At 59.0% G+C, this 26614-nt stretch overlaps 1 protein-coding gene across 1 annotated transcript in view; it reads right to left on the bottom strand.

The window, feature by feature from the left end:
* Positions 1 to 1798: 1798 nt before the first annotated feature.
* CSPG4 (chondroitin sulfate proteoglycan 4) overlaps positions 1799 to 26614 on the bottom strand; it is a 42131-nt gene continuing 17315 nt past the window's right edge. The window contains exons 2-10 of the mRNA XM_046009341.1: positions 25214 to 25377; positions 20227 to 23766; positions 18458 to 18940; positions 17915 to 18091; positions 16039 to 16237; positions 15816 to 15950; positions 15523 to 15689; positions 11104 to 11287; positions 1799 to 10807 (exon numbers count right to left, since the gene is read on the bottom strand). Of these exons, the coding sequence (XP_045865297.1) occupies positions 8973 to 10807; positions 11104 to 11287; positions 15523 to 15689; positions 15816 to 15950; positions 16039 to 16237; positions 17915 to 18091; positions 18458 to 18940; positions 20227 to 23766; positions 25214 to 25377 (6884 nt within the window). The 3' untranslated portion in view covers positions 1799 to 8972. The remainder of the gene's footprint in view (positions 10808 to 11103; positions 11288 to 15522; positions 15690 to 15815; positions 15951 to 16038; positions 16238 to 17914; positions 18092 to 18457; positions 18941 to 20226; positions 23767 to 25213; positions 25378 to 26614) is intronic.

The following is a 26614-nucleotide window of genomic DNA, read 5'->3' as shown; positions in this document are numbered from 1 at the left end:
CTGTCCCCTCGCCCTGCCTTACTGTTCTTCATTTTATTTATTATCAACTGCCAACTGTATACATGTATGTCTCAAACATATACAAAAATGGAGAAACTAATGTAATCTCTCCCGCATGCCCATATGTGAGCTTCAGCAATGATCAACCCTAGGCCAGTACTTTACTCCCCATCCCTAGCTTCCTGCGCACTCCAGACATCACACATTCTCATCTGCAAATAAACGCTTCTAGGCAAAAGTTAGATTTTAACTGTCTGTTGGTTAGAAGGCAGCCCTGGGGGGAGCTGGTGTTCGTTTTGCTCAGGGCGGCAGCACCCCCTCACACCCCCGCGGTGCTCACTGCCCCAGGACTTGGGATGTCTGCAGGTCTGTGTCTCACATCTTCGGGAGAGGAGGTGTGTGGGCTGTGGTTTGCACAGGTCGTCTGCTGTCAGGGAATGCCTCTGCACACGCATGTGTGCACTGCCACGTGGGGCAGTCCTGTGAATGTGTGTGCACGTGGGAGTGTGCGTGTGCATGCGTGCGTGTGTGCGTGCCTGTACGTGTGTGCGTATGTGCACGTGTGTGTCTGTGTGCGTGTGTTGCTGCAGCAGCTGGTGGCTGAAAGCGTGCTTCCTCCCTGACATCACCTCCCACATCCCCCAGGATCCAGGGACTTGTTCTGGGGAGTGTTTCCCCCTTTCTCAGCAAGGCATGGCTTGGGAAAGGGTGGGAAGGATGTATGCACTGTTTCCCTGCTCATTCCGCTGGAAGGCTGGGTATGAGGCCAGGGTGGCCCGGAGAGCCACTCCTTGTCCTCTGGGGAGTAGGAGGCTGTGCCATCCCAGGGGTAGAGCGGGCTGCCTCCTCCCTCCCTGGCACTGAAGCCCAGCCTGGTTGGGCTGGCCTGAGCTTGGTGGGGGGGCGGCCCACTATGTAGGAGGGATGGTGGCATTCCAACCTGGTTGACTCCTAAGGCTCCCACTGAGTTCCCTCAAACGGGCAGTGGGGGTGGGGGGCGCCTGGATGCATAGTTCTGGCCCAGGGTCTCAGCAGTCCCCTGCTCCCCACCACAGTTCTGTATCTTAAAGGGTTGGCCCTGGCAGGAGGACAGTGGGGAAGGACAAGCTTCCAGCCCAGCACAGCTTGACTCCAGGCGGGTGGCTACTCTCTATCAGACTGGGAATTCCACGGGAGCTTCTCTCAGCCTGATCCCCAGAGCCCCTGTCTTCTGGTCCCACGGGCTCCATGTCATCTGGCCCCTGCCCTCCGGTTCCCGTTTTAAGCTTGGCACTCCCTGTCCTTCAGGCATAGTCCAGGCTCCCCTCTCTTGGAATCCCGCATGCTCTGGTCCTCCCTGGGCCCACCCTCCCTCCCACCCTGCCTTCCTCCCACCCTGCCTTCCTCCACTAGCTAGGTAGGTTCAAGTGTGACTCCTCCCTCTTGGGTCCCTGGGGTCAAGCTTCCTCCAGCTCTTCCGGATCAGTAGGGTGGGGTGGAGGAATGGAGGTCAGTGTGGCTGCCAGTTTCTAGCCAGAACTTGAACCTGTCTGCACACCTCACTCTTCCCGCCAAAGCCCAGCAAAGGAGAACGTGTGGATGTCCCTCTTTTCCAAATGGGGAATTTCCAGATGCTCCAGGACTGAGCATTTTTTAGCATGTAATCTGTGCCAGGCACCAAGATGGCTGTTGTAAATCATAGTAATAACAATAATGTCAATCTGAACATTTCTTAAGCTTCTACAATATGTCAGACCCATATGCTAGCCAATCCAATAATAACCACCATTATAACAGCACTGATAATAATAGCCAACATTTACTGAGCATTTACTATGTGCCTGGTGCTGTTCTAAGGGCTTTGCAACAACACTTTGAAAAGCAGCCTTGGTTGAGAGGTTCTAATGCAGGCAAGGGGGTGGGGCCCCAGACCCATCATGTACCACTCATGGGCGTAGGAACTGGGAACTGGGCAGAAATGAAGACAGGAGGCGGGGCTGTAGGCAGAAGCAGGTAGCAAGCTCTCCCAGGCCTGGCTGCGAACTTGCTAGGGTCGAACATCCCATTCACAGGTGCGTGGACTTGTACAAGTTCATTGGGCAGACACAATCACCGTCGCTGCCCTCCCTCCTCTAGTTCATCGCATCTATCCCCAGACTGAACTTCTCAGGCAGGGCAGCTCATGGGGCAGAGGGGCTGAAGTCCCAGGGCCTGGAACCTTCTCGGGTCCATGGGTCCTGCCCTAGTTGCCTCACAGGGCAACCTGTTAGCAGGGCTGACTCAGGAGGAACCCTTCTGCCCTGACTCACAGACTTCCAGGAGCGCTCGGCCTCCTCCAGCCTCACCCACCTGCCTGCTTGCTCAACCAATAGCCCTGTAGAAGAGGCTCCACCTTCCCCAACAAGACCTGACAGGGTTCTCCCTGCTGCTGTCTGGCTCTTGGAGGTCTCTGCCCTGGCCCGCGTGTCTGGCATCCCTGGCTCACACTTATCCCGATGCCTCTCGATGCCAGGAGTCCCTCTGCTGGAAGGTGCATCTTTGGCATCTGGAAGGGTTTCGAGCCTCCAGGAGGTAGGCTGGGACTCTTGAGACCTCCAACCGAAAACAGGGTCCTCTGGGCCAGGTAAAGCTGGGGAAGCCCTTGACTCGTCTCCGCGGAAGGTTGGGATCAGGTAGGCCTTACAGTGGTTAGAACAGCTGGCATGGTGGCCAGTGGCTCCAGGACGATCTGAGGAGGAGCTGTAGGGCAGGGGAAGGCAAGTGTCAGGGAGTCCTGGGTTGTCTCCTCCTCCTGTCCCATTTAATCAGTTTGATTGCATCAGTGGTAGGCTCCCACATATGACTGGGTCGAAGTGTTCTGCCCATGTGCTTCTGAGAGCTAGACGCCAGGCATCTGGTAGGAGGGAGCCATGGGTAAGTGCGGAGGAAGAGAGAAGTGGGTGCTGAAGAGTCTGGCAGGAATAGTTTAAACCTGCTCCTTAGAAACTTAGGACCTGGGGCCAGGTCTGCCTGGGCCCTGGAAGGGATCTGGGGGCCAGAGCTGTGGTTGGGAGCCCCACTAGCACTCCTAGGGATGAGGGAAGCCAGGGGAACCAGATGGGAAGTCAGGATACGGGGTCAGAGTGGGATTGAGGGTTAGAGACCTTTTGGATTGCGGGAAGGGAGGGGCTCTATTCTGTCAACAAACGTTTACCGAACATCTGCTATGAACCTAGTCCTGGGCCCGGCTGGCCATTGCCCCCGATGGGCACACAGCCTTGAACTATATTTACTGCAAGGGACAGAGAGCTGGGGGCCTCAGCAACCTGGCAGGGGAAGGGAGTTGGGGCTCTCAAAGGCATGCACAGCACCAGGACAGCACATAGGCTGGGGGGCCACGGCATTTGTTCTGGGGCCAGAAGGGACAGTGAGCGGTCCAGCCTCCCTCGCTTCCCACCCCTGCAGGACAGGACAGAGTGCTATGGGAGGCCCATGCCCTCCTTCTTGACCAGGCCTGCGTTGTGGCCTGATGGCCAGCTTCTTTCCCCTTCCTCTGCTGGCTGGTGCGGCTCTACTGTGCGGGAGACCCAATGCCCTGACTGGGGGCTTTGGCTGGACCCCTCCTTTTGTCCCTCCCTATACAGGTGAAACCCAGATGGGTGGGGAGGGAAGAACTAGCTGGATTGCAGAAGGTGGTGTGGCAGGGGGTTGCTGTATGTTCCAGGAGCCTGTCTTGGAAGGTAAGTGTGGAAGTGAGCTGCTTCTGCAGACCCTCCCCACTGATCAGACCTGGCTACTGGCCTCATCCTCCTCTGCTCCCCTTTTGTCCTCAGTGGAGGCTCCTGAGCAGGAACCCCCACAACAGAACCCTGTCCCCCCAAATCTGTGAGGATATAGGGACTTGAGTTGAAAGACAAAACTCTGGAACTGGATCATGGGGTCTGACCTCTTTCTAGCTCTGCCATTGACTTACCATGCTCTTGACCTTGTCCCTGCCTCTCTGAGCTGTTTCTCCATTTGGAGGTGGAGGGGTAGGACCTAAGTCAATGTGTCTTAACTTTACTATTTGTTAAAATGCAGAGTCTGTTTCAGCTGATCTGGGATGAGGCCTGAGAGCCCTCATTTTTTCTTTTTCTTTTTTGAAGATTTTATTTTTAAGTAATCTCTCTACTCAACATGGGGCTCAGCGAACCCTGAGACCAAGAGTCTCACGCTCTTCTGTCTGAGCTGGCTATGTGTCCCTGGAGTTCTTACTTCTAATAAGCTCCCGAATGCTTCTGTTCCTCCGGGTCCATGGACCACACTTTGAGCGACAAAGACTTAGACAGCTCATCCAACTTCGGCCTCCAGGACCCAGAGACAGGGTCGCCTAAGCCCTCTGTGAGCTTACAAGGCAACCAGAGGAAGCCTTGGCATTAGCTTGAGTTTTTGCGCTAACAGAGCTGGCAGTGCCCAGGTTGAGGGGCATGGGAGCTCCTTGAAATTCCCTTCTTGGCCACTGGTTGATCTAACCAAGGGTTACTTTTGTCTTCAGGGGGTCTTAGGACATCTGCCTTGTGAAGGAACATAGTGCAACCACCCACCAGTTATCCTCTGAGGAGGGGGCATCTCTCTCTCTCTCTCCTTTTTTTTTTTTTTTTAAAGAGAAAGAGCACGTGTGTGAGGAGGGGAGGGACAGAGGAAGAGAGAGAGAGAGAGAGAATTTATTCACACTGGGCGTAGAGCTTGACTTGGGGCGTGATCTCACCACCCTAAGATCATGACCTGAGCCAAAATCAAGAGCTGGATGCTTAACCAACTGAGCCACCCAGGCGCTCCCAAGGAGCTGGCATCCTTAGTGAGGACAGCAGCTATCAGTTGAATACTGTACCTCATGACACCGAGAAGAGCATGTGACTGAGGGTAGCCGCACACACTCAGTGTTAGCAGCCGCATGGCTGCCCCTTCCATGGAAAGACCCCACGCTCTCTCACAAAAGAAGGAAGCAGGCAGAGCCGGCTGCCTGCCCACTTTGGGCTTCCCCTCTGCAGCCCGTTGGCACGCCTGGGTTAGGGGGCACGTCATGGTGTGGTAGTTACTCATTGGCATGTCTGGGACTCTTCAGGAAGGGCTGGGTGGATCCCTATGGGCATCTCCCACAGCATTTTTGGCCCCAAATGCCCTTGCCCACTAATCCCAGTGGAGACCAGACAGGGACAGTGTGAACTCTGAGCCAACCTCGGGTAGGAGAGGGGCTGTGGAGAGAGGGCTCCAGCAGGGCTGGCTCCCATCCTGGCTCCCGCCATTTGCCAGGGCCTCCTCATGTGGTGTGGCAAGGAACGGAAACCCAACCAGAGCACTCTGGGGGCTGCCCAGGTACCTCCATTCCTTTAAGATCCTGAATCTAGGGGTGTCTGTGTGGCTCAGTGGGTTAAAGCCTCTGCCTTCGGCTCAGGTCATGATCCCAGAGTCCTGGGATTGAGCCCCATATCGGGCTCTCTGCTCAGCGGGGAGCCTGCTTCCTCCTCTCTCTCTCTCTCTGCCTGCCTCTCTGCCTACTTGTGATCTCTCTCTGTCAAATAAATAAATAAAATCTTAAAAAAAAAAATCCTGAATCTTCGGGGCCTAGAGAAAGATGCCAGCACCTGGCCATTCCTATCCCAGTCGGGAGATAATGTGGAGTGGGGGCAGGGCAAGGAGGTCCATGTCTCTGCTTCCTACTGGGGGATGATGGTTCCAGCCCGAGTAGCTCCGCGTAAAGGGCCAGCTCCTAGCACTAGGAGAGGGGCTCAGAGGGAGTCCCTTCTTTAGCATCTAAGCGGCTAAAAGCATTTAGGGTGGTGGGCAGGACTTCCAAGCTGGGGACCCCAAGAACTGGGCCCTCTGGCCATCCCTACCCTGTTCCCCATACGGTCTCCTGCTGTGGTTCCACTTCCTGGCTCCGCTGATGTCAGTCTGGGCCTCTGGATGGTCAGGGAGTCCCAGCCCTTGGTTCCCCATGGGCAGCTTTGAGGCCTATAGGAGGGCCCACAAGTGCGGAGTACTTCTCTCCCAAGTTTGTGTGTGCGCCTGTATGGATGTGTGGGCATACGTATTACGTGGGCAGGTATTTATGTTGGCGGGGTGTGTTTGAAGGTCTAAAGTACACAGCCATGTGCATAAGTGCACTGTGTGTGTGTGTGTGTGTGTGTGTGTGTACAGAAGAGGGTCAGAATGCTCCCACACATTCCTAAACACTTGTGCCCAGGTTGGCTTCTATCTCAGTGCCTGGGAGGAGCTGCCTTCTTAAAGTAAGGGGAGAGTGAGTTATTTTGCAAAGTGGATAACAATCCCTTTAAGCCTTGGGGGCCTGTCTGAAATCTGCAAGGGATTTACTTAAATGGAGGCCCCACATTTAGAGTGGGTTCCAGATTCGGTGTTCCAGTGAAAGACCTTCTCCCAGGTCCTCATGGAGCCCTGTGCACAATGCCCTGGGTGCTGGCCCCCTGGTCAGCAGAGGCTTAAAGGAGCTGGAGCGGTGTCAGCCTGTGCCAGCTCGCTGGGGTGGGGGGGCAGGATAGGCTGGGCTGAGCGAACAGAGAGGGTGTCGTCAGTCTTGGGAGGGGCGGGAAATAGGAGATGAGGCCAGATCCTGCCTGGCGGGTCTGTCACCCTTGTCTCGAGTTACACTCCCAGGGAAACTGGTCGCCCTGGGTGGAGTCTGGCGTCAGATATGAGGGCCCTGAGGATCTGGCCCCAAGCTCTAGGAAGAGGCAGGGCACAGTGCCTGGGGTGTGGCGTGGAGGCTCCCTTGGCAGGGCCCCTTGTATGAGGCTGGCCCGAGGGGTGCCAGAGAGAGTAGGCTGTAGAAGGAAGCCAGGTTGTTGGGATTTGGAACTCCTGCTGGAGAGGGGTCTCTGTGGGGGTCCCATATACGGGCCTCGGACAGGCTCTTCAGTGTGGCAAGAAGAGTTGGCTAGTGCTGCCTGGCTGTGTGTGACTGGACAGCCCTCTCTGATTCTCAGCCTGCCCTTGGTCCCCTGGGGGCCCTTTCAGTACTGATAGTCCAGGATTCCAGGTGACCTGCCCACATCTTGAGAGTGGAGGAGGATCTGGGGAATGCTGGGATGGGAAGGGGATGCTAAGAGGCGTCTTGGCAGGGCGCTCTGGGGACAGCACAGTGGGGAAGAGGGAGTTTCCTTTCTTGCCCTAGTTCCTGATTCAGATGTTCCCGATATGGAGACACAAGGAAGGGGTGCTTCTGGTCCCCAGACACCGGTCAGCTGTCAAAGGCTGGCTGGGGCTGTCCAACCCCAGTCTGACTGTGCTGAGGCCCTGGGCTCCAAATCCCAGATCCCTTACCTCCCACACTGTGTTTCCTTTGAGGACATCCACTTACTGCCAGGCAGCATCACCTGGGATCCAGAATCTGTCCTCATTGCCCATAACTCTCAAAAGGGAGAGGGGCAGGGGTCGTGACTCCTGAGCAGCTCATAGAGGGTCTTTTGGAGACCCTGTATCTCAAATACGTCTCTAACCAGAGGATAGAGATCTCGGGGCAGCTGGCTTTTCAGAATCCTTGCTGCTTATCCTGCCTTCGAGAAGGGGTACCCTTGGTCTTCTTGTTGGGGGGCGGAGACCAACAGAAATGTTCCTTGTGGAAATCTCCAGGGAACCAAGGGAAGGCACCAGTGGCGGTCCCCTCGTCTCCCCCACAGCACCAGGTCCCAGCCTTGGGATCCCTATGTAATCCCCTCAGTCTCCTGACCTTTGCTGCTCCAAGCACTTGAGAGGTAGGTGGAGAAGGACGAGGTTGTGGAGGCCAGAACTCAGGCTAAGACATCTATGGCTGGGACGTTTAATACATCTCCTGATTTCATTGTTTGTTTGAGCTCCACGGAGGGGCCCTAGCCTATCTCTACTAAGCCAAAGGGCTTTGGTCCCATCCCACAAAGACTGGCCCACCTGCTTACACAGGTAGGGGCAGAGGAGATCTGAAAGGCCCCTGGAGGTGGACACTGAGGGCTCACATGGCCCTGTCCAGCCTGCTGGCTGAGGCCTGGTGGGATGGCCTGCCCCAGAGGAGTGCAGGCCAGTGTGGACACGGGCCCAGTGCATGGTCAGACAAACAACACGCATCTGTCCAGAACCTCCACAACACTGTTTATCCAGGCCCCATGAAGTTGAGTGTCCTCAACTGCTCACCCCCAGTCCTTGGGGGAGCACAGGCATTGTAGTGACCTCTGGCCTGAGACCCACATACTCCCCAGCCCAGCAGGTAGGCCCCAGCCTACCTCGCCCTCAGCCTGTCAAGGTGGGACTCTGGGTATGAACTGGCCTCAGACCTTCCTCCCTCCCACACTCTCAGGAGCTCCCTCAGTCTGGGCGAGCTCGACACTGTGTTAAATAGCTTCCTTGCAATCCCCCTTAAATAAACCCATCCCCAGAGCAACCCACCCTATCTTGTTCCCTGAATGTATTATTCTACTGGCTTATGTCTCCTAGAGAGTGGAGGGGCTCCCTCCTCCTGCCCTCTGCTCCAGGGAATACCATCTCCCTAAAAACCAGGGGAAAAAGTTTTCCCATCAGCTCTGGGGCAGAGACAAAGGGAGGCCTGGCTTGGAGTGGAAAAGCCAGGAATCCCCATCTGCCTCCCCAGCCCTCTCCTCTCCTTGCCCTCTCAGCATTCTGGGTCAGCTGTGACTTACCCAAGATCACAGACCCAGGATCCAGAGTCCTGACATGTCTAGGAGGTCACTCTGGTTTTGACAGCCCAAACTAGCTCCAGGGCAGGGGGACTGACTCCAAGCCTGCCTCTGACCTTGGCCCGCACCCTTGCAGTTCTCCAGGCCTAGAGAAAGCTGGGGGGATTCTAGCTCTTGACTCCGCTTGGTCCCGGACCCCAGGGACCTCCTCCCAGCACCCTTCACCCCAGATGTCCCCAGGTGTCTCTGGCTCTGGGGATACTCAGACAGCACCAGGGCATGGGAGCAATGGGGCCGGGGCCGGAGCAAGCCTGTCCCTGGCCTGATCAGCATTTTGGCCCAGGCCCGGGCTCACACCCAGTACTGGCCATTCTTGAGAGCAGGGTTGGGTGTCCGGCAGAACTGCAGCAGCTCTGGGTCAGGCTGGCCCCCCGGTGGGGGTCCCTGGCTGGGCACTGTTGTGAGCGGGATGGCTTGGCCCGGCTCTACCTTGCGGAAGGTCTCGTTGTCGCTCACTAGGCCATTGCGGGGCTTGGCAGTCAGGACCTGGACGTCATGCTTGCCCGTCTTGTTGCGTTTGCGGAGGTAGAAGAGCAGAGGAAGGATGAGTGCCAGGAGCAGGAGGACCAGACACACAGGGATGATGACGCTGAACATGTTGGCCTCCAGGAAGCCCAGGAGGCCCCCGCTGGCCACGGTGGGCACGGGGCTGGAGGCTAACGGGCCTGGCTCCCCCGTGGGGGTGCTGCTCTCTGGTTTCCTTGCTTCGGTCTGAGCAGGCTCGGGGAGACTGAGCAGGGCCACGCTGTAGGGTCGGGCCGCATCGTAAGGCTCAGTGTCAAAGTCCAGTGTGGCCACAGCGGGGGGGACACCCCATGCCCACAGCTCCAGAATGAGACTGTCGCCCATGAGGCCAGGGGATGGGCCCTCCGGCTTGCCCACTTCCAGCCCCAGCCTTCCGTCCTCAAGGTCCTGCTGGGTGAATTGCTCCACAAGCTGGCTATTGCTGGGCTCCGTCCTGGCCCGGGGCACGCGTACCACGCGGCCATGCCGGGGGCCCGCCAGGAGCCGGAAACGGGGCACACTGCCCGTGCGGTTGGCCAGCTCTCCAGCATCGAGGATGGTGGAGTCCAAGCGCAGGGTAGCCCCCTGGGGCCATGGCCCACCAGCCCCCACACGCAGCAGAGCCCTGACAGTGACGTTCACCGTGGCGGACGCATTGGCCCCTCGGGCCAGCGCCAGGATGCTGAAGTGGTCGAGAGAGGAGGAGAAGTTGGTGAAGGCGAAGACTACCTCCCCCTGGTCTACCTGGAGCTGGCTGAAGGAGGCAGCCGGCTGCCCAGCCACCAGGAGCTGCCCGAACTGGGGCCGCCGGGTGAGGCGGTAGGCGGCGTCCGGCTCGTCCCGGTCTGACACCACACGCAGCTGCTGCCGGCTCAGGGAGGAGCGCCCCACAGCCTGTGGCACCTCCAGGGGCGCCCGCAGCTGCACCTCGATGGCCGACGGCAGGACGTCCACGGCCAGGGACATGGGCACGGGAGGGCTGGCCCCGTCAGATGCACTCAGCTGCAGGATGCCAGCCACGCTGCTCCCATTGGCCACGAAGGCCAGCCGCCCAGCGTCCACGTCGGCCTGCGTGAAGCGGGTCACTGGCCCCGGGCCGGCCCCCACCAGACTCAGGAAGCCATTGAGGGGAGCCCGCTGCACCTCATACTCAATCTCTCTGGGCGCCGAGTCCGGGTCCACCACGCTGAGCTGGGCCCGGGAGACCGGCGCGCGGGAGCCCCGGGTGAGCCGGAGCGGCACGGATGCCTGGGGCCGCGGTGGCCGCTCGTTCACATCCCGCACGGTGATGGTAAAGGCCTCTGAGGTCTGGGGTCCTGACACGGACGCCCCCGCTGGCCCCTGGAGGTGGGTGCGGAAGCGGAAGCCATCCTGCTGGGTACCCCCGCCGCCGTGGGCATAGGCCAGCTGCCCTGCGGCCAGCTCGGACTGCAGGAAGTGGGGCTGGCCGGCATGGAGGGGCTCCTCGGCCACCAGCAGCTGACCCCGGGTGGGGAACTGTGTGATCTGGAAGAGCACGTCATGCTCTGGGCGCTGGGGTGACGGGATGCTGGCCAGGAGGTTGGAGGCATCAAGGGTGGCCGTGGTGATCTCGGCCCGCTGGCCTTCCGGGACCCAGAGACCTAAGGGTGGGACGTAGGCTATGAAGGTCCTGTCCGCTGAAGAAAGACCTCAGAGCCTCAGACCAGGACCCCCACGGCAAGGTTGTGCCTTTTCCCTCAGACCAGGTACCCCAGGGTGGGGCTCAGGGACCCCTGGAGGATAAGGATCATGTCTCCACTCTGACCTCAAAATGTCCCCACCTGCTCACCCTCCCTTAACTTCCCAGATCCTGGGAACTGACGTGGGAGCTGCTGACCCCGGCCTTGTGTCCCCTCCTTTCTGGACTTGCCCAGTGTCCCCCCATCATACAGTTCACCTTTGTTCCTCCAGAGGCGGCTGGGGCGCTGGGGACAGGCAGCCTCGAAGGACACAGACACAACAAGGGTGGCAGCCACATCCGGGGCAGGGGGTGATGACAGCTGGAGCTCCAGGGTGTCGTGAACCTCCCAGAAGGGCTCAAGAGGCATCTCGTGTTCATACAGAACATTCCCAGCATACACCTGGGGAGGGACCCCATTTTGGGATGAGAGGCAGGTTGAGCCCCTGGTGCCTGGGAGCCCCTTGCAGTCTCCTTGACGAGCCCCTGGTGCCCAGCCTCACTGTTGGCTCTCCTGGCTCCATGTCTGTGACCTGTGCTCTCCCTCACTAGCTCAGTGGGTCACGATCGGCAGTCATGCGGCAGTGAGGACACTGGATCTGGAGCCTGATGCCTTGTGAAATCTGTGCTCTGCTTCCTCAGGCAAATCACCTCCCCTCTCTGAGCCCGCAAGAAAAGCAGTATTTGAACGCTTCTCTCTCGGCAGCTGGACCTTCCACTTCTGCCCTGGGTCCCTGCCCCTCTTCCCCACTGAGGACACCGTTTCACCAGCTCTCTCCTTTTTCCTGTCGCAAAAATTTCCCCCCCAAAAGAGAACATTCCCATCATTACTCAACCATGTTATTCTCTCTTCCGTCTTTTTTCCTTTTAAAGATTTATTTTATTTATTTTTGAGAGAGAGCAAGAGCACGTGCGTGCGTGGGAGAGAGGGGCAGAGGGAGAAACTCCAGCAAGCCCTGCGCTAAGCACAGAGCCCAGTGCAGGGCTTGATCTCATGACCTGAGATCACCACCAGAGCTGAAATCTACTTGGGTGCTTAACTGACCGCACCCAGCCCCCAGCCACCTCCTCTCTTCCCTCTTAAAGAAAAGACCCGTGACTTCACTTTTTCCACCAACATGTGTCACCCCTCTCCACATTTTGCTCTCCTTTATAGCAAAACTCCAAAAAGAATAGTCTAGAACCTGCTCTATGCTGTCCTGAGTGCAGGCTACACAGGCCTTTGCTCCTGTCCTCACTGAAGGTACCCACGGTGTCTGCATTGTGAGACCCAACGGTGGGTTCATGGGCCTCATGTTGCTCGCCTGCTCAGCACGCGGCGCTGGACATCATCGTGCATTCCTTCCTCTAACACCCGTTGGCTTCCAGCACGTCCCACTCTCATGTTTTCCTCCTGTCTCGTTAGCTCCTCCTTCACAGACTCCATGGTCCCCCCTCTTCTCCCCAATGCCTATAGCATGGCCTCTAGAGTCTCCTCTATCTACAGGCACATCCCACGTATCATCCCAGGTCAGCTCTGCGGGTGACCCCCTTACTTCTGTCCCCAGCTCGGACTGCTCTCTCCCGAACTCTAGACTCACATATCCACTTGCTTCCTGACAGCTCCGTGAGGATGTCTAAGGACCAGCTCAGAGCTGACCTGTACCAGACAGCCTCCCGACCTGCGTGCCTCTCCTAGTCCTCCTGCTTTTCTTTTCTTTTCTTTTTTTTTTTTTAAAGATTTTTTATTTATTTAACAGAGAGAGAGATTACAAGTAGGCAGAGAGGCAGGCAGAGAGAGAGGAGGAAGCAGGCTCCCTGCAGAGCAGAGAGCCCGATGTGGGGCTCGATCCCAGGACCCTGAGATCATGACCTGAGCGGAAGGCAGCGGCTTAATCCACTGAGCCACCCAGGCGCCCCTCCTCCTGCTTTTCTGATGGCAGCTCTGTTCTTGCCGTGGAGTCGTCCCTGACTCCTCCCTCTCTCGAACGCCATCACTTCTGGCCTGGATTATCGCCATAGCTTCCCGTGTCCCAGCTTTGACCCCTGATCCCTGCCCTCTACAGCTGTTCTGAACACCGAAGCCCAGAGCGAGACTTTTCCAATGTAGTTTTCCAACTGTCCTTCTTGTTTAGATAGTTAGTACAGTGGCTTCTCCTCAGACCACAAAGACCCCATTCTGACCCCACTCCCACCACACCTGCTGTTCTCCACGCCTGTCTGCTTGGTAAACACCCAGGGATAGTCCTCACTTCCATGAAGAAGTATGCTCCATTCTTCCCCCTGCTAATCCAAACATGTTCTCTGGTCTTATCTCTTGTTTTCCCCTTTTAGGGGAGGGGATCTGTTTCCTCCTCAGAAAAACAGGGCTTGTGCAATATTGAGATGGAAACTGGGGTCCCAGGGTGTGGGAGACTCTCGGACAGGGTAGTGATGAACTGGAGAGCAGTGCCCCATCTAATAGGGGAGCCAGCCACATGCTAAAGGGGGGTCACCTCGGTTCTAAAGGGGGAGCAGAGCCCCAGTGAAATGGGTGGCTGCTCCTCAGCTGATTGCTGTAGGAGGGAACAGAGCCTTTCAAGAAACTGGAAATCAGGGGCACCTGGGTGGCTCAGTCAGTTAAGCATCTGCCTTTAGCTCGGCTCGGGTCATGACCTTGGGGTCCTAGGATCGAGCCCCTCATTGGTCTCTCTGCTCAGCAGGGAGCCTGCTTCCCCCTCTCTCTCTGCCTGTCTCTCTGCCTACTTGTGATCTCTCTCTCTCTCTCTTTGTCAAATAAACAAATAAAATCTTAAAACAAAAAAAAAGAAAAGAAACGAAACTGGAAGTCAGGGGCGCCTGGATGGCTCAGGCGGTTAAGCATCTGCCTTTAGCTCAGGTCATGATCTCCGGGTTAGGCTCCCCGCTCAGCCGGGAGTCTGCTTCTCCCTCTGCCCCTCCCCTCTACTTGCACGCACGTACTCTCTCTCAAATGAATCAATAAAACCTTTAAAAAAAGAAACCCAAAAAACTGGAAATCAGTCTTTTGAGTGTGTGTGTGTGTTTGTTTGAAATCCCTCAAAAGTTGTATGTTGACCATTAATTTTAAAATATTAAATGCCTTGTGTACGCCAAATAAAACACATCTGTGGTCCAGATGTGGCCCTCAAGGACTGTCATTTGGGACCTCTGGCCCAGGCTGAAGGGTGGCAGGAAGCAGAGACCCCCAAGAGTGGCCTGGGAGGATGGAACCCTGCAGGAGTTTCTGTGGATGGGAGGTGTGCCATTGGGGGGTGGCAAGTCACAGGCAAGATGGGGAGGGGCCTCTCAGCTCTGCGAGCAAGTGGTATCCTCTGGTGAGAGAAATCTTTCACTGACAGTCAGAAGTCATATTCCTCGTTTTGCCTCTCGCTAGCCGCACGCTCTGAATAGTCACCTGATCTCTGTAAGCCTCAGTTTCCTTATCTGCAGAACGGGACACCTGATCCTTGCCCCACCCAACTCAGTATTGCAGGACAGTGGTGCTGTCAAGACAAGACCTAGTCCTGCCCTGCCCCTGCCCCAAAGCCAGGACAAAGTCTCTGCCACAAAGCCTCTTCCCCGGCTTCCCTGGGTGGCACTGCCAGCCTGGCCCCCCTGGCGGCCATTCACGGTCATTGCATGTATTGCCGGCGGGCGGGGAAAGCGGTGTGGGTGGGGGTGGGACCCTGAAGGCCTGGTCCTCTTTCCTCCTATTTCCTGGGCATCCAATGACAGCGGCTCCCTGGGAACCAGGGTGCTCAGCGGCTGCAGCCGCCAGCCTGCCGAATATCTTATCGTGGGAAGGAGACCTGGGCAGAAGCCAGGACTTCATGAGAACAGAAAACCTGGGCCCCGGGAGATGCTGACATGAGAAACCTTTTGCTGTGTATCCCTTGTGAGAGCTGCCTCTTTCCCTCCATGCCTGAAAGTTCCCCACCCGCTCTGTCTTTGGAGAGAGCCAAGGCTGCCAGCACTCACAGTAAGTACTTCCTGCACTTGGAAGGGGTGTTAATTTAAGTGATGGCTGCTGTCCCCCCATCCCCGCCCCCCCCCAACAGTTAGCACAGAGCCCTGCACACCCAGCAACCTTGCAGTAGACCTCTTCCCATGGCTCTGAGTTCTAGTGTTTAACTGGTGGCCTCTGGCATGCTCTGGAACAACTAGGCCCTGGAGAGAGATGGCAGCCTCGCTGCCACTTCACCCTCCTTGGCTGCCTTCTGTCCAATCACAACCCCGGGACCCACTCTGCTTCTTGCTGGCTCCAGACCTCAGCCCCAGGCTCCCACCTCTCAGGAGCCCAGCAGCTGCCTTCATCTCAAACTCCATGCCTGAACCAAGCATGGCTCCTCACTAGCCACAGGGGATATTCTCGCGTCCCTGACTCAGAGCACCCTCTCCAGCTCCTGAGGTCCAACCGCAGCTTCCTTCTGGAAGCCGTGCCCCAGGACCCTAGCCTTGCTCTGGGCTGAGATCTCTCCCATCTTCTGCCTACCGGACTGGTGGCTCCTGGAGGGCAAGGCAGGCTCAGCCTGGGACGTGGTGGGGCCAGAGAGTGCCTGCTGTCCACGATGTGGGAGTGGTGCCCAGGTGCACAGGCAGATCGGGCCCCCTGGGGCTGAATGGAGTCTGCGTGGTGGCTGTAGAGAGCTGGGCCCTTACCTCGGCTTGGGTGAAGTTCGCCAGGGCCTCCCTGGTGCTGCCGTGCTGGGCGTGGAACAGCCGGCCCAGTCGGGGCCCCTGCACCACCCGGTAGAGCAGGTGCTGGGGGTCAGTGCCTGCGCTGGAGCTGGCTCTCAGGCTCTGGCTGCTGAGCGGCTGGACCGACCCTGCGAGAGGCACAAGGGGCCTGTTGGCTGTGGACCAGAGCCAGGGCGAGGTCTGCAACGGCTGGCGAGGCAGAGACCCCGGCGTGTCACCTGGCCTACAAGGCGTGCCTTGCGTGGCAGACCCACCTGGGCACACGGTCAGCGTCCGGCTGCCCTCCAGGGAGAGGAGCAGCTGCTTCTGGGCCATCACGCGGAAGAAGTGTCCAGAGGAGATGTGCTCCCCATCGGAGAGGCTGAAGCGGAAGCCGCCATCCAGGGCTCCTGCAGGTGGGGGTGGAGTTAGGTCTCGCTGGCCCATGGTGGCTCCTCATCCTCAGGGCACCACCCCCCCGCCTCCCCAAGAACCTACCTCTGTGCGAGAACAGCACGAGCCCGCCATCCAGCTGGGCCTGGGTGAAGCTGTGGACCTCGGTGCCTGGTGCTGCCCGCAGCACCACCTGCCCGTTGCTGGGCTCCTCGATGGTGTAGACCAGGTCCTCCGGTCCTGAGTCGCCGTCTGTGCTCCTAAGGGCCTCTGGAGGGAAGGGCACTGTGGCCCCCTCCCACACCTGGGGACACAAGCCTGTGAAGTTTCTGTCCCCTCCGTGCTCTCCCACCAGACTCCTCCCTGGCCCCGAGGCCATCACCCTCAGGCTGCAGCTCAGCACCAGGCGATGCTGGGCTCTGCCTCACAAAGGGCCCTCCACCCCATTCAGCTAAGTAGGAATCCTACTTGGCTGTTCCACATCACCCCAGGGCCCAGAGTCTCCTCTCTGCCCTAATCCTGCTTGTCCTGCAAGGCCAGCTCCTGTCCCCAACCTCAGGAAGCCCCCAGTTCTTCCCCTCACCAAATTCTCTCCCTTCAGAGCCCCCCAGCCCTGACTGATGGAGCCACTGTCTTTCCCTGGTCCTGTCTCACCGGCAGGGCCAGGGCCTCCCTTTAGACCCTCCATAGTGAGTCTGGGCATGCGCTGGACACACTACAGGAATGGTGATTTTACTTCGCAGGAGGTTTATAAATGGGCTCCCCTTCCAGGTGAAGGAAGGGCATGGGAGGCACAGAGGCCAGAGAGGCTGAGGGTTGGCTCCTGTCCTGTGGCTCGTGGCTCAGAAGCGGCACTGCAATGAGGGCTCAGGTATTTTCAGGGCAGTTATGAGGCCCCACCAGATGGGGGAGGGCTGTGGGCAGCCGCTCCCCATGCTCAGAGCGAAGAGGAGCCCCCCTCAGCCTCCTGCCTGGCAGATCCATTTCTGGGATCCTGTTATGTGACCCCAGCTGGGTCAGCAACTTGGGCAGTCTGGGGGAGGGACTCCCATACCTGAAAAAACGAGCCCTCTGGGATTGCAGGGCACCTTCTCCGAGCCCCAGGCTAACCCCAGATGAGCTCTGGAGAGGGGGACCAAAGTATGGAGGTGGGGATTTAGCACCGGGCTCCTGACACAAACATGGTGGACAGTGTCATCTGGTGGCCAAGAGGCCACACAGCACCACCTGCCTGCGGTTCCAGGGCAGCCCCTACCCTGTACCCCCACTGCTCTGCAGGCCTCCCCACTGCTGGACCGCTCAACACGGGTACATCCTCTACCATTAAAGGTGTCCTGTGCCTCACATCACAGACAGCCCAAGTCAGCTCTCTTCTGAATCCTTCCACGACTCCTGTTGACCCTAGAAGCCGGCATCAAGGCCATCCACTATCTCGTGTGATCTTGGCCAAGCCATGCCCTTTCTGTTCCACTAACAGACCATGTGACCATGGAGAGATGTTGTGACCTGCCTGCGCCTCAGCTCTGACCTGTGCTGAGTGAGGGCACCACTGTTCTGCAGGGACGTAAGGGGCAGGAGCTCAGGAAGCCAAGTTGTGGCCTTCACCAGTCGTGGGTGGAAGGGAGGAGCTTAACCCCTCTCCCCCTGGAGTCCACTCTTAAGGGCTAGAAAGAATGTTCTTCGGGAGTTCTGGTCCTGAGCCTTAGAAAAAAGCCTCCTGCTGAGGGCAAGTCCAGGGAAGATCAGGGCCAAGGATGGCCACTCCCAAAGCCGCTACAGCACTTATAAGTGTTCAATAACGAAGGCTTATACCTGTGTTCTGTTTTCAGTGCAATGACTCTTCTCTCTTCCCAACAACCTCGTGAAGCATGTGGCATGGTCCCCATTTCAGAGAAGGAAGCTGAGGCTCAGCGAGGGGGTGCTACGTGCTGGGCCTCTCTTTGGGAAGGGGAGGTGGGAGGGGATCCCAGGCTGCTCTCACCTTCAGGCCTGTGTTGGTGGTGAGGATGGGGGGCTGGTCGTTGACGGGCAGGATGGTGACGGTGAAGGCCGCAGGATGGCTCTGGCGGTCCACCTCTGAGGCATTGGCCACTAGGACGAAGCTGTCTGTCAGCGTCTCACTCCCGTCGTGCACATAACGGATCAGCTGCTGTTCCACCTGCAGGCAGGCCCACGGTGGACGGTCAGGCGCCAGCCAGCCTGGGGGCTGCGTGAGTCTCGAGCCCAGCACCCTTCTTGCCCTGCCTTCAGGTGTCGGGGGAGACTGGCCCTCAGAGCTTCAGCTCCTGCAGGTGGCAATGGGGACAGCCATTCCTCCCAGAGAGAAGGAGGGAAGGAGTAAAGGAAACAGGACAAGCACTTCTATATGGCCAGAGAGGGAGGACTGACGTCAGGTATCTCACACAGAGGGGTCCACACCTGGGACTCCCTGCCTCCTCTTGGCGCCCAGATGGGAAGTGCCGGTGGCTTCCCCCTCTGCCCTCAGGGCCGGGCTGCGTGCCCAGGGCCTCCCCGACAGCTGTACCTCTTTCCAGGAGAAGGCGCTGAGGGTCCCCTCCTGAGGACCGTCCTCTCTGCGCAGGGCCCCGTGCCGGGGTGGCTCCAGCACCTGCAGCTCGAGGCCAGGCAGTGCAGGGAAGTAAGGCCCCAGCACGCGGACCAGCAGAGGGCCCAGGGTGCGGGTGCTGCCCTCAGGGACGCTGAAGTTGTGCGTCTCCAGCGGGATGGCAGCAGGCAGCACTTCCAGCTCCACGCGGACACCCTCCAGGGGTGCACCCAGGCCTGAGGACACATCCAGGAAGAAGGCGTCGCTCCAAGCCTCTGGGCGGGAGTGCAGGTACAGGACCCTGCCGGCATCCACCGCCTCCTGTGAAAAGCTCTGCACTGGGTCCAAGCTGGGCGACCCGGCTGCTGAGGCGCTGGGGGACAGCATCACCAGGTAGCCGGCCCGCGGCGGGGTCTTCACCGAGAACACGATGTCTGCAGGTGCCACTGCCTCCTGTGCTGCCTAGTGGACAGAGGGTCGGGGGGAGGCTATTGTGGTCCCTAGGCGGCCAGAACAGGCTCAGGCTCCATGCCCTCCACCCCGAGCCCCTGACTGCTGCTTCCTTAGCATACAGACACGCACTCAGGTTCGCGCACACGACACCCAGACATGTAGCTGGTTGGGGCGAGGGGGACTGTGCTCTTTCACAATGCCCGCCCACCCAGTCCCATGCTCACACAGCCTCAGAGACACACTACCTAAGAGATGTATACAGTCACACGCCCCCAGAGTTAGTGACACATACGTACAATATCACCACACACTGACGTGTGGACACAGACACACAGGTACATCTCACACGTAACACACCCTGGTAACACGCATGCACACACACATACACGGATGGAGCCCCTATTGCTTCTCTCCACCACCAGAGGGCGCGCCATCCTTTCCATAGACGACAGGCTTCACGGAGCCTGAAAACCCAGGTCCCACTGTGTGCTCCCTCGCCTGATGGTCCAGCTACAAAAGACCACACGCCAACCCCCAACTCACATTCCTGGTCCTGTGCCTTTGCCTGGAATACTGCCTGCATTCCAGAATTCTGTTCTTTCTGCCCAGACTACTGTCCCCTCGTCCTCTGCTACTGAAACCCCAGGGCCTTCAAACCCTGTCTCAAATGCTGCCTCCTTCAGGGCAAAGCCTTTCTGATGCCAGACATCTTTAGCCACAGTCTGCGCCAAAATCGAGACAGCTGGAACCACAGAGGGCTCAGAAATTGGAAGTGTGGCAGAGAGGGCAAGGACCAGGCCTGAAGTCACGCAGTGGGTCAGTAGGCCTGCTGGTTGCCCTGTGATGTTCCTGGATGGTCAGCAGCTCTTTCCGGGTCCTGAGGCCTGGGGTGGGGTCTGGGGAAGAGAGCTGAGGACACGGGAGCCTGGAGATCAAATAGGTCTGTCTTCAAGGCCTCCAGTCCTCAAAGTCTGTACCCATGAAGATTCCCCCAGGGAACTTATTAGAATGCAGGTTCTCGGGCTCCACCTCAGCAACGGTCTGGGTGGAGCCCAGGAATCTGCATGGTTAGCGCAGCACGTCTGTGTGTGCACCCAACATGTGGAGGCACACCCAGCTCACGGGCAGACACACACACGCCTCCAGAATCTCTGAGGCCCACCCCTGGGCACATGTACAGGTGCATACCCAAAATGCAGACAGACACCCGGCCCCAGGGACACAGGCGTGTCCCTGAACATCCAAGCACACCGGGCATGAAGACTTGCCAGAAGGGCCCCCAACCCGTCCTTTACCTCCAGCTGATCCTTCCTGATCTCAGCCGCCTCCCCCTGGAAGACGTAGATCTTTTTGTGTTGGATCAGACGCAGTGGGGCCAGTGGCCCGTCTAGAGCAATGGTCACTTGCAAGGTGGCATCTGTGTGCACTGGCCCTGCCTCCACGGAGAAGGCCAGGGTGTCTCGAGGGCTGAGGCTGCCGTTGTGGCTGTAGAGAAGGGCCCCATCCAGCAGGTCCTGCTGGGAGAAGGCCGTGGCAGGCTGGCCGGCCCGGAGCAGCTGTCCCCAGTGTGGGCCGTCTGTGACATGGTAGCGGACCTCATCCCCACTGCGGATGTCGAGGTTGGTGTCCAGTTGGAGCACGGCAGTGTCGATGGTGCCCTGGCCTCCTTGAGGGACCACGAGGCTGGAGACATTGGCCACGCGGAGGTAGGGCTCTGAGGCCTGCACTTCGAGCAGCGCAGTGGCCTGGTGCCGCCCGTCGGACACCTGCAGCTGGATCCAGCCGCGGTCGGCCCCCGAGTGCACAAACAGGACCCGCCTCTTCCTGAGGTCCTCCTGGGTGAAGCGGTAGATGGGCCGTGTGGGCTCATCCACAGCCACGATGCTGCCGAAGAGAAGGTCCTTGCGGGTCAGCACCAGCTGAGTGTCTGCAAAGCCAGAGTCGGCGTCACTGAAGGCCACGTCATCTGTTGTCAGTAGCCGCCGGCCACCCCGGGCCACGTGGAAGATACGGCTGATGGTCTGCACGGGAGCGTGGTCGTTTATGGGCTGGATGGCCACGCGGAAGACGCCCCGCACCTCCTCCCAGGCCATACCACCGCTGCCGTCACCCTGGCGCATTGCCACGAAGGGAATGTCGTCTTCTGTGGTCTCGGAGTTGTCATGCTGGTAGACTAGCCGGCCCTGCAGCAGGTCCTCATTGGTGAAGGACGTTACCATGGTGGCCTCGCCCTGTGTTCCCCTCCAAACCAGCCTCCCGTGGCGGGGCCGCTCCATGACCTCGTAGAGGTAGCTGGCGCTGTTAAGACTCTTGACGAAGAGGTGGTCAGCGGAGAGAATGCCCTCGCCGCCCTCCGGCACCGAAAGGAGGATGTTGGTCAGGACGGGAGCGTCTGGGTCACCGCCGATGTGGACAGGGAAGGTGTAGAGTGGGGAGAAGTGCGGCGGAGCTGTGACACGGAAGCGGAAGGTATCCTCGACTGTCTCTGAGGTGCGTGCCGTGGCCCCATAGGTCACCCGGCCGGCCTGCAGGTCATCCTGGGTGAAGCTCTGCCCTTCTGACAGCCGTGTGCCCTGTAGCCGCAGGTTGCCCTTCCTGGGGGCCTGGACCACCTCATAGTGGAAGGTGGTGGGGCTGGGGCCTGCCTCCTCCTCCAGGGTGGCCTCCAGGTGGGCTGTGGTGAGCACCTCCTGCTGGGTGTTCTGAGTGTGCAGGGGCTCCAGCTGCAGCAGCCACACCGTGGCTCTCTGGATTGTCACTGGGAAGGACAGATTGCTCAGGGTCTCCTGGCCCACCTGCACCTCCAGGGCCAGGTTCTCCATGGTGTCCTCGGTGCGATGCTGCGGGTCAGTGCTCAGATATCTCACGCGGCCGTGCTCCACATCCCGCTGGTGGAAGGCCTGCGTGGCCCGCCACTCGGCCCCCTCGGCTCCACCTGCCCCCTGCTTCTGCAGCTCCCCAAACTGCAGGGCCTCTGTGACTCGGAACAGGACACTCACATCCTGCCCCACAGCGTTGGTCTCCACCGACAGGTTGGTGGAAGAGATAGGGGCTGCGGAACCCTGGGCCAGGCGCAGTCCCGTGTTGTGGCGTATCTGAACCGTTGGCCGGACTGCCACCACCTTCAGGGTGGCGGGGGGGCTGGCCTGCAGTCCGTCGCTGACCCGGAACATCAGGTCCTGGGCAGGTCCACTTCGGTGGACATAGACGAGGCTGCCGGCCTCTAGCTCCCGGCAGGAGAACTCCGTTGCCGGCTCCCCAGGCTGGTCTCGGCGTTCCACGGGGAGGCCGGTGGGGGTGCCAAGGAGCTGGAAGGTGAGGCCCTCGCAGGCGGAGTCTGGGTCGTAAGCCTGGAAAACTTCGGGCCCCAGCGGCTTCTGTGTGTGCTCCAGAATCACCATGAGGCTGCCGTGTGGGAAGATGATACGGGGTGGGTCATTGATGGGGTTTATCTGGATGGGCAGGATGTAGGTTTGGCCCCTCCGAAGGCAGGTGGGCACAGGCACCCTGGCGGTCACAGACACCTCCAGCATCAGCTGGTCGGAGCTGTCCTCGGAGCCATCGTGGACAAAACGGACCTTGCGGTTCACCACGTCCAGGAGGGTGAACATTTTCCGTGCCTGGGCCCCGGGGATGTCCAGCTCGAGCTCGCCGTGGCGTGCCCCACGGCTCACACTGAATAGTACCTGGGATTTGCGCAGCTCGGCCTCGCTCAGGTCCAGTGTGGGCTGCACGTGCCGCCACTCGAGCCAGGCTGCATCCCCCTCGGCCACCACCAGTGGACTGATGGTCAGCAGCTGGGTGAAATTGGCAAAGACAGGCGGCAGCCCCGGTTCAGGCACGCAGGGCTCAGGCAGCTCCATGATGGGCCAAGCCTCGGGTGCCAGCGTAGAGAAAGCTTCGTACGGCCCATAAGCGTCCTCCTCGTACTCATCTTCCTCCAGCCTGCAGCCGGCCGTCATGCTGCGCGTCAGCAAGGCATCCCGGAGCCCCTGCCTCTGGCCGTTGATGCTGAGGTCCTCCACGCAGCCCAGCAGGGAAGCATTGACGGTCCCCGGGGCCAGGCCCAGGCGGTGTTCCTGGAGATGGCGAGAGGCCTCAGCGCCCAGCCCCCCCAGGAGGAGATTGCCGCGTGGGTCCAGATAGCTGAGGACCCCGCGGTTGGAAGTCCGTGTGGGGTACTGGTCCACGGAAATCTCCAGCTGGTGAGCGTCCACATGGACGCTGACCTCATGGGGTTGCCCGTCGGCCACAGGCACGCTGTTGTGAAGCAGTACTGTGCCCTGGCCCTTCTCCACCACAGCTCGCAAGTGGCCCTCAAAGATGTCCACGTAGAGGAAGTCCCCATGCTGGCCCCCGGCCTGGAAGGCCAGGGGCGCCTGCTGGCTCCGAGTGGTGAGGATCAACTCCAGGGTGCCTTCCTCCCGAGTGCTCCAGGCCGGGAAGGCAGCCAGGGAGTGGGGTCCAGAGAAGCCCAGGGCCACACTGTCGTCCGCAGAAAACTCTTCAGCGCAGCCCTCGTGCACGCCCGGGGTCAGTGGTCGGAGCAGGTTGCGGCCATTGAGGGTGGCAGCGTGGAGGCAACCCCTCAGGGGCCGGCTAGCCCTCCTCAGGTAGGACAGGCTAAGGCTCCCGGGGCCCCCCAGGAAGATCCCATAGGGGACCTCCAGGGGAGCTCCCAGGATGGGGGCTGAGGCGTTCAGGAACCCATCGACGGACAGCAAGGCCTCGCTGTCTGAAACGGTCAGCTGCACGGTGTGGATGGCAGAGTCGCTCAGCAGGGTTCCAGCTGGTGTCTGCAGCCTTAGCTCCTCCTGGCCCAGGGCGAGTGTGACCTGGGGAAACATGGAGGAATGGGAGTGGGAGCCACATCCTGAGGGCATCTGCTTCTACTGTAAGAACAAAGCGGGCCTGCCACAGCGGAGTCCCTAGACTGGAGGTGCTGGGACGGGATTCTCAGGCCGCCCTGATCTCCTTCCTGCCACTCCCTTACTCATCCCCCAGACTCTCACGGAAACAATCTCTGAGCCACGTCTAGATGGGCTCTGGGGTCCCTGCTGGGAACCAGAGAACTGGCATATAGCAAGATGCTTTTCTAGAGAGTCAGTCTGCATTTTTCACTCTCCCCAGCCTTCCTAGGGGGGCAAGCCACCAGAAAATCACCTCAGTATCTAGAAGATTCGCCCCTGGAATAACGGGCACCTGAGAATCCCCAGAACACCCTGGGACCACTGGGGCAGCCAGGCTCGCTGCTCAGGGACGGGGAGCCCAATTCCAGGTGCTCTCTGTGTTGAAGGTTACATAAAGCAAAGCTCCTGGATCTGGGGTGAGGGATCCTTGGGGAGAGGAGAACACAGATCTGTCTCGATGTCGTTGGCACCGGAACTGGCTCTGTGTGGTGTCCTCATGACCGGATGGTAGAGTGAGTGGTGGCAGAGTGTGGAAACTGGAAGAGCCGAGCACTAAGAACTGTGGCCTTGGCGGTCCGAGTATGGAGCCCCTTCACAGGGCTGAGGCACCCCTGTACTTGGCAGAGAGGGAGAGCATCAGCCCCGGTGCTGTACCCAGCCTTCACTCAACAGTGACACCTTGTGGCAGTGGGGAGCAATGGCAGCAGCAGTTGAACTGAAGACCAGTCCTAGTCCTCTCCCCGCTGGAGTGCGGAAGCAGAGAGCTTTCCCAAATTAGGACTAAGATCTCAAGTTCTCAAACTCTTCATGGTTAAGGGGAAGCCTCTGGAGAGAGAGAGAGCCAGAAGACTCCTTGCTGGTGGTGACTGGACGAAATGGGAAAAGGAAGAAGCTTTGCAGGATAGGGTTGGTCCATCATGGACAGACAAATGAACAGCTGGGTGACTGATGCTAGGCAGGGGACTTCCTAGAGTTGCCAGTCCCAGGAGAAGGCACCCAGCCTAGGGGAGTGCCAGGGGACACGCTGAGATGGGGACGGGACAGGACTACGGGAGGCGGGGGCGGGGCAGCGCCTGGCCAAGGGCTCGTGGTGCTCCAGGGTCTGGTGGCGAGAGACCAGAGACCGCCAGCTGTCCCGGACTGCAGGCCCGAAGTGAGGGAAAGGGCCAGCCAGGGGTTGCAGTGGGAAGTGCGGGTGGAGGGCTGCAGGCACAGCCAGTTCACGAGGGAGTCACAATTTTAGCAATGCTGTTGTTCACCTCGCCGTGGGGACCTAGAGACCCTGGGGCTAAGGTGAATCATACAAGGTCACCCAGCTGGCTGGGGGCCATTTGGGGCTAGAGGAGGAGGCCAGCAGGGAGACGGCACTGACCTCTAGGTATCCGGAGTGGAGCTGTAGGAGGAGGTGGTCAGCCTGGCCTGCTGCCAGGAGAAGCAGGGCTTCAGGCTGAAAAGTGGAGAATTGTAGCCAGAGGTCTACATCAGTCAGAGCTGTAGCCGTGGGCACCTCCAGGTGGTTCTCACCGAAGAAGGAGGCTGCGTGAGAGAGAGAGAGCTGGGGTCAAAGCGTAGACTCTTGCCTGGAAGAGTTGGGGGCTGCAGAGGATGAGTAGGTTGTGGGGAGGGAGTCCAGGCTGGTGCGGCTTTGTGGTTCTGTGTGGCCCATTACCTGCTTGGTCCTGGGGCCAGAAGACACAGCCTCTCCTTGTGTCCAGCCCAGACCTTGGCTCCAAAGGAGCCCAGACCCATTCCAAGCAACTCAGGTTCCCTCCTCAGAGGTTCCTGGGGCCAGGGACCTCTGCCAGCTCTGACTCTCTTCCCCTGGATGGATTCTCCATCCTGGGTCTAGTCCTTCTCGAGCCTAAAGGAAAACCATCCTTGACCGGGTCACTGGGCCTGATGGTTGTAGACTCTGGAAATGGACTTCCAGGGGAACCATCCCTACCCCACACCGGTCCCTGCTCAAATTCCTTCTCCTAAATGCCCTGTGCTTTGGTTCTTGGGCAACACTTTCCATGCCATGTCCTCCCACCATGGTGCTCAGACAGGCCGCCCACCCATCCCCACTTCTCTCTTGGGCCATGCTCCCAGATGTCTTCAGGCATGGGGGTAGTAGCTCGTCGGCCTGAGTCCACCAAGGAGCAAAGGCTCTGAGGCCAGATGGAGACCATGTGCAGTGCTGGACCTCAAATGGGCCAAAACTTCCTGCATGGCCCTATATTGCTTCCTGCTGCAGACCTGATGGTAGTCCCTGGTGAGTAGTCAGATCCGGCCCTATTGTTTCCATCTCAGCTAGGGAGCCACTGATGACTACAGCTGACCTCTCTGAGCCTGGGTCTATGGCTAAAGACAGGGCCTTAGGGGGCTGAAGGTTTGCTGAGCAGGACAGAGTGCCCAGGTCCACATGGCCGGAGCAGGCTATATTTGTGGTTTCCCAAGGCTGGCGGGTGCTGTGGGGGGCCCCTTTGGTCCCTCACTGGGATACCTCATCTTTTAAAGCCGCCACCGCCTCCAGATAGTTTCCCAAAATTAGCCTCCCTTGACCTCCAACCAGCTGCAACAATTTCTGGTTTATTCCTTTTGCAGAGATTAGGGCCAAATATAACTTTTACTCTGTCCCCCAGAGGTCCAGGGCTAGGAAAGGGGGTGGGGAGATAGAAACGGTTTAAGAAAGCTATTCACCTCTGTGGGGCTTCCCTTAAGCCCTGTGTGACTGAGTAAAGGGATAATCTGGCACCAGCCACAATGTGTTGGTTCTTGACTTGACAAGGTG

Source organism: Meles meles, chromosome 6, assembly GCF_922984935.1.
Source record: "Meles meles chromosome 6, mMelMel3.1 paternal haplotype, whole genome shotgun sequence".
NCBI classification, from domain to species: domain Eukaryota; kingdom Metazoa; phylum Chordata; class Mammalia; order Carnivora; family Mustelidae; genus Meles; species Meles meles.
The sequence above is the reverse complement of the archived record's forward strand: the minus strand, read 5'-3'. Positions and strand labels throughout refer to the sequence as shown.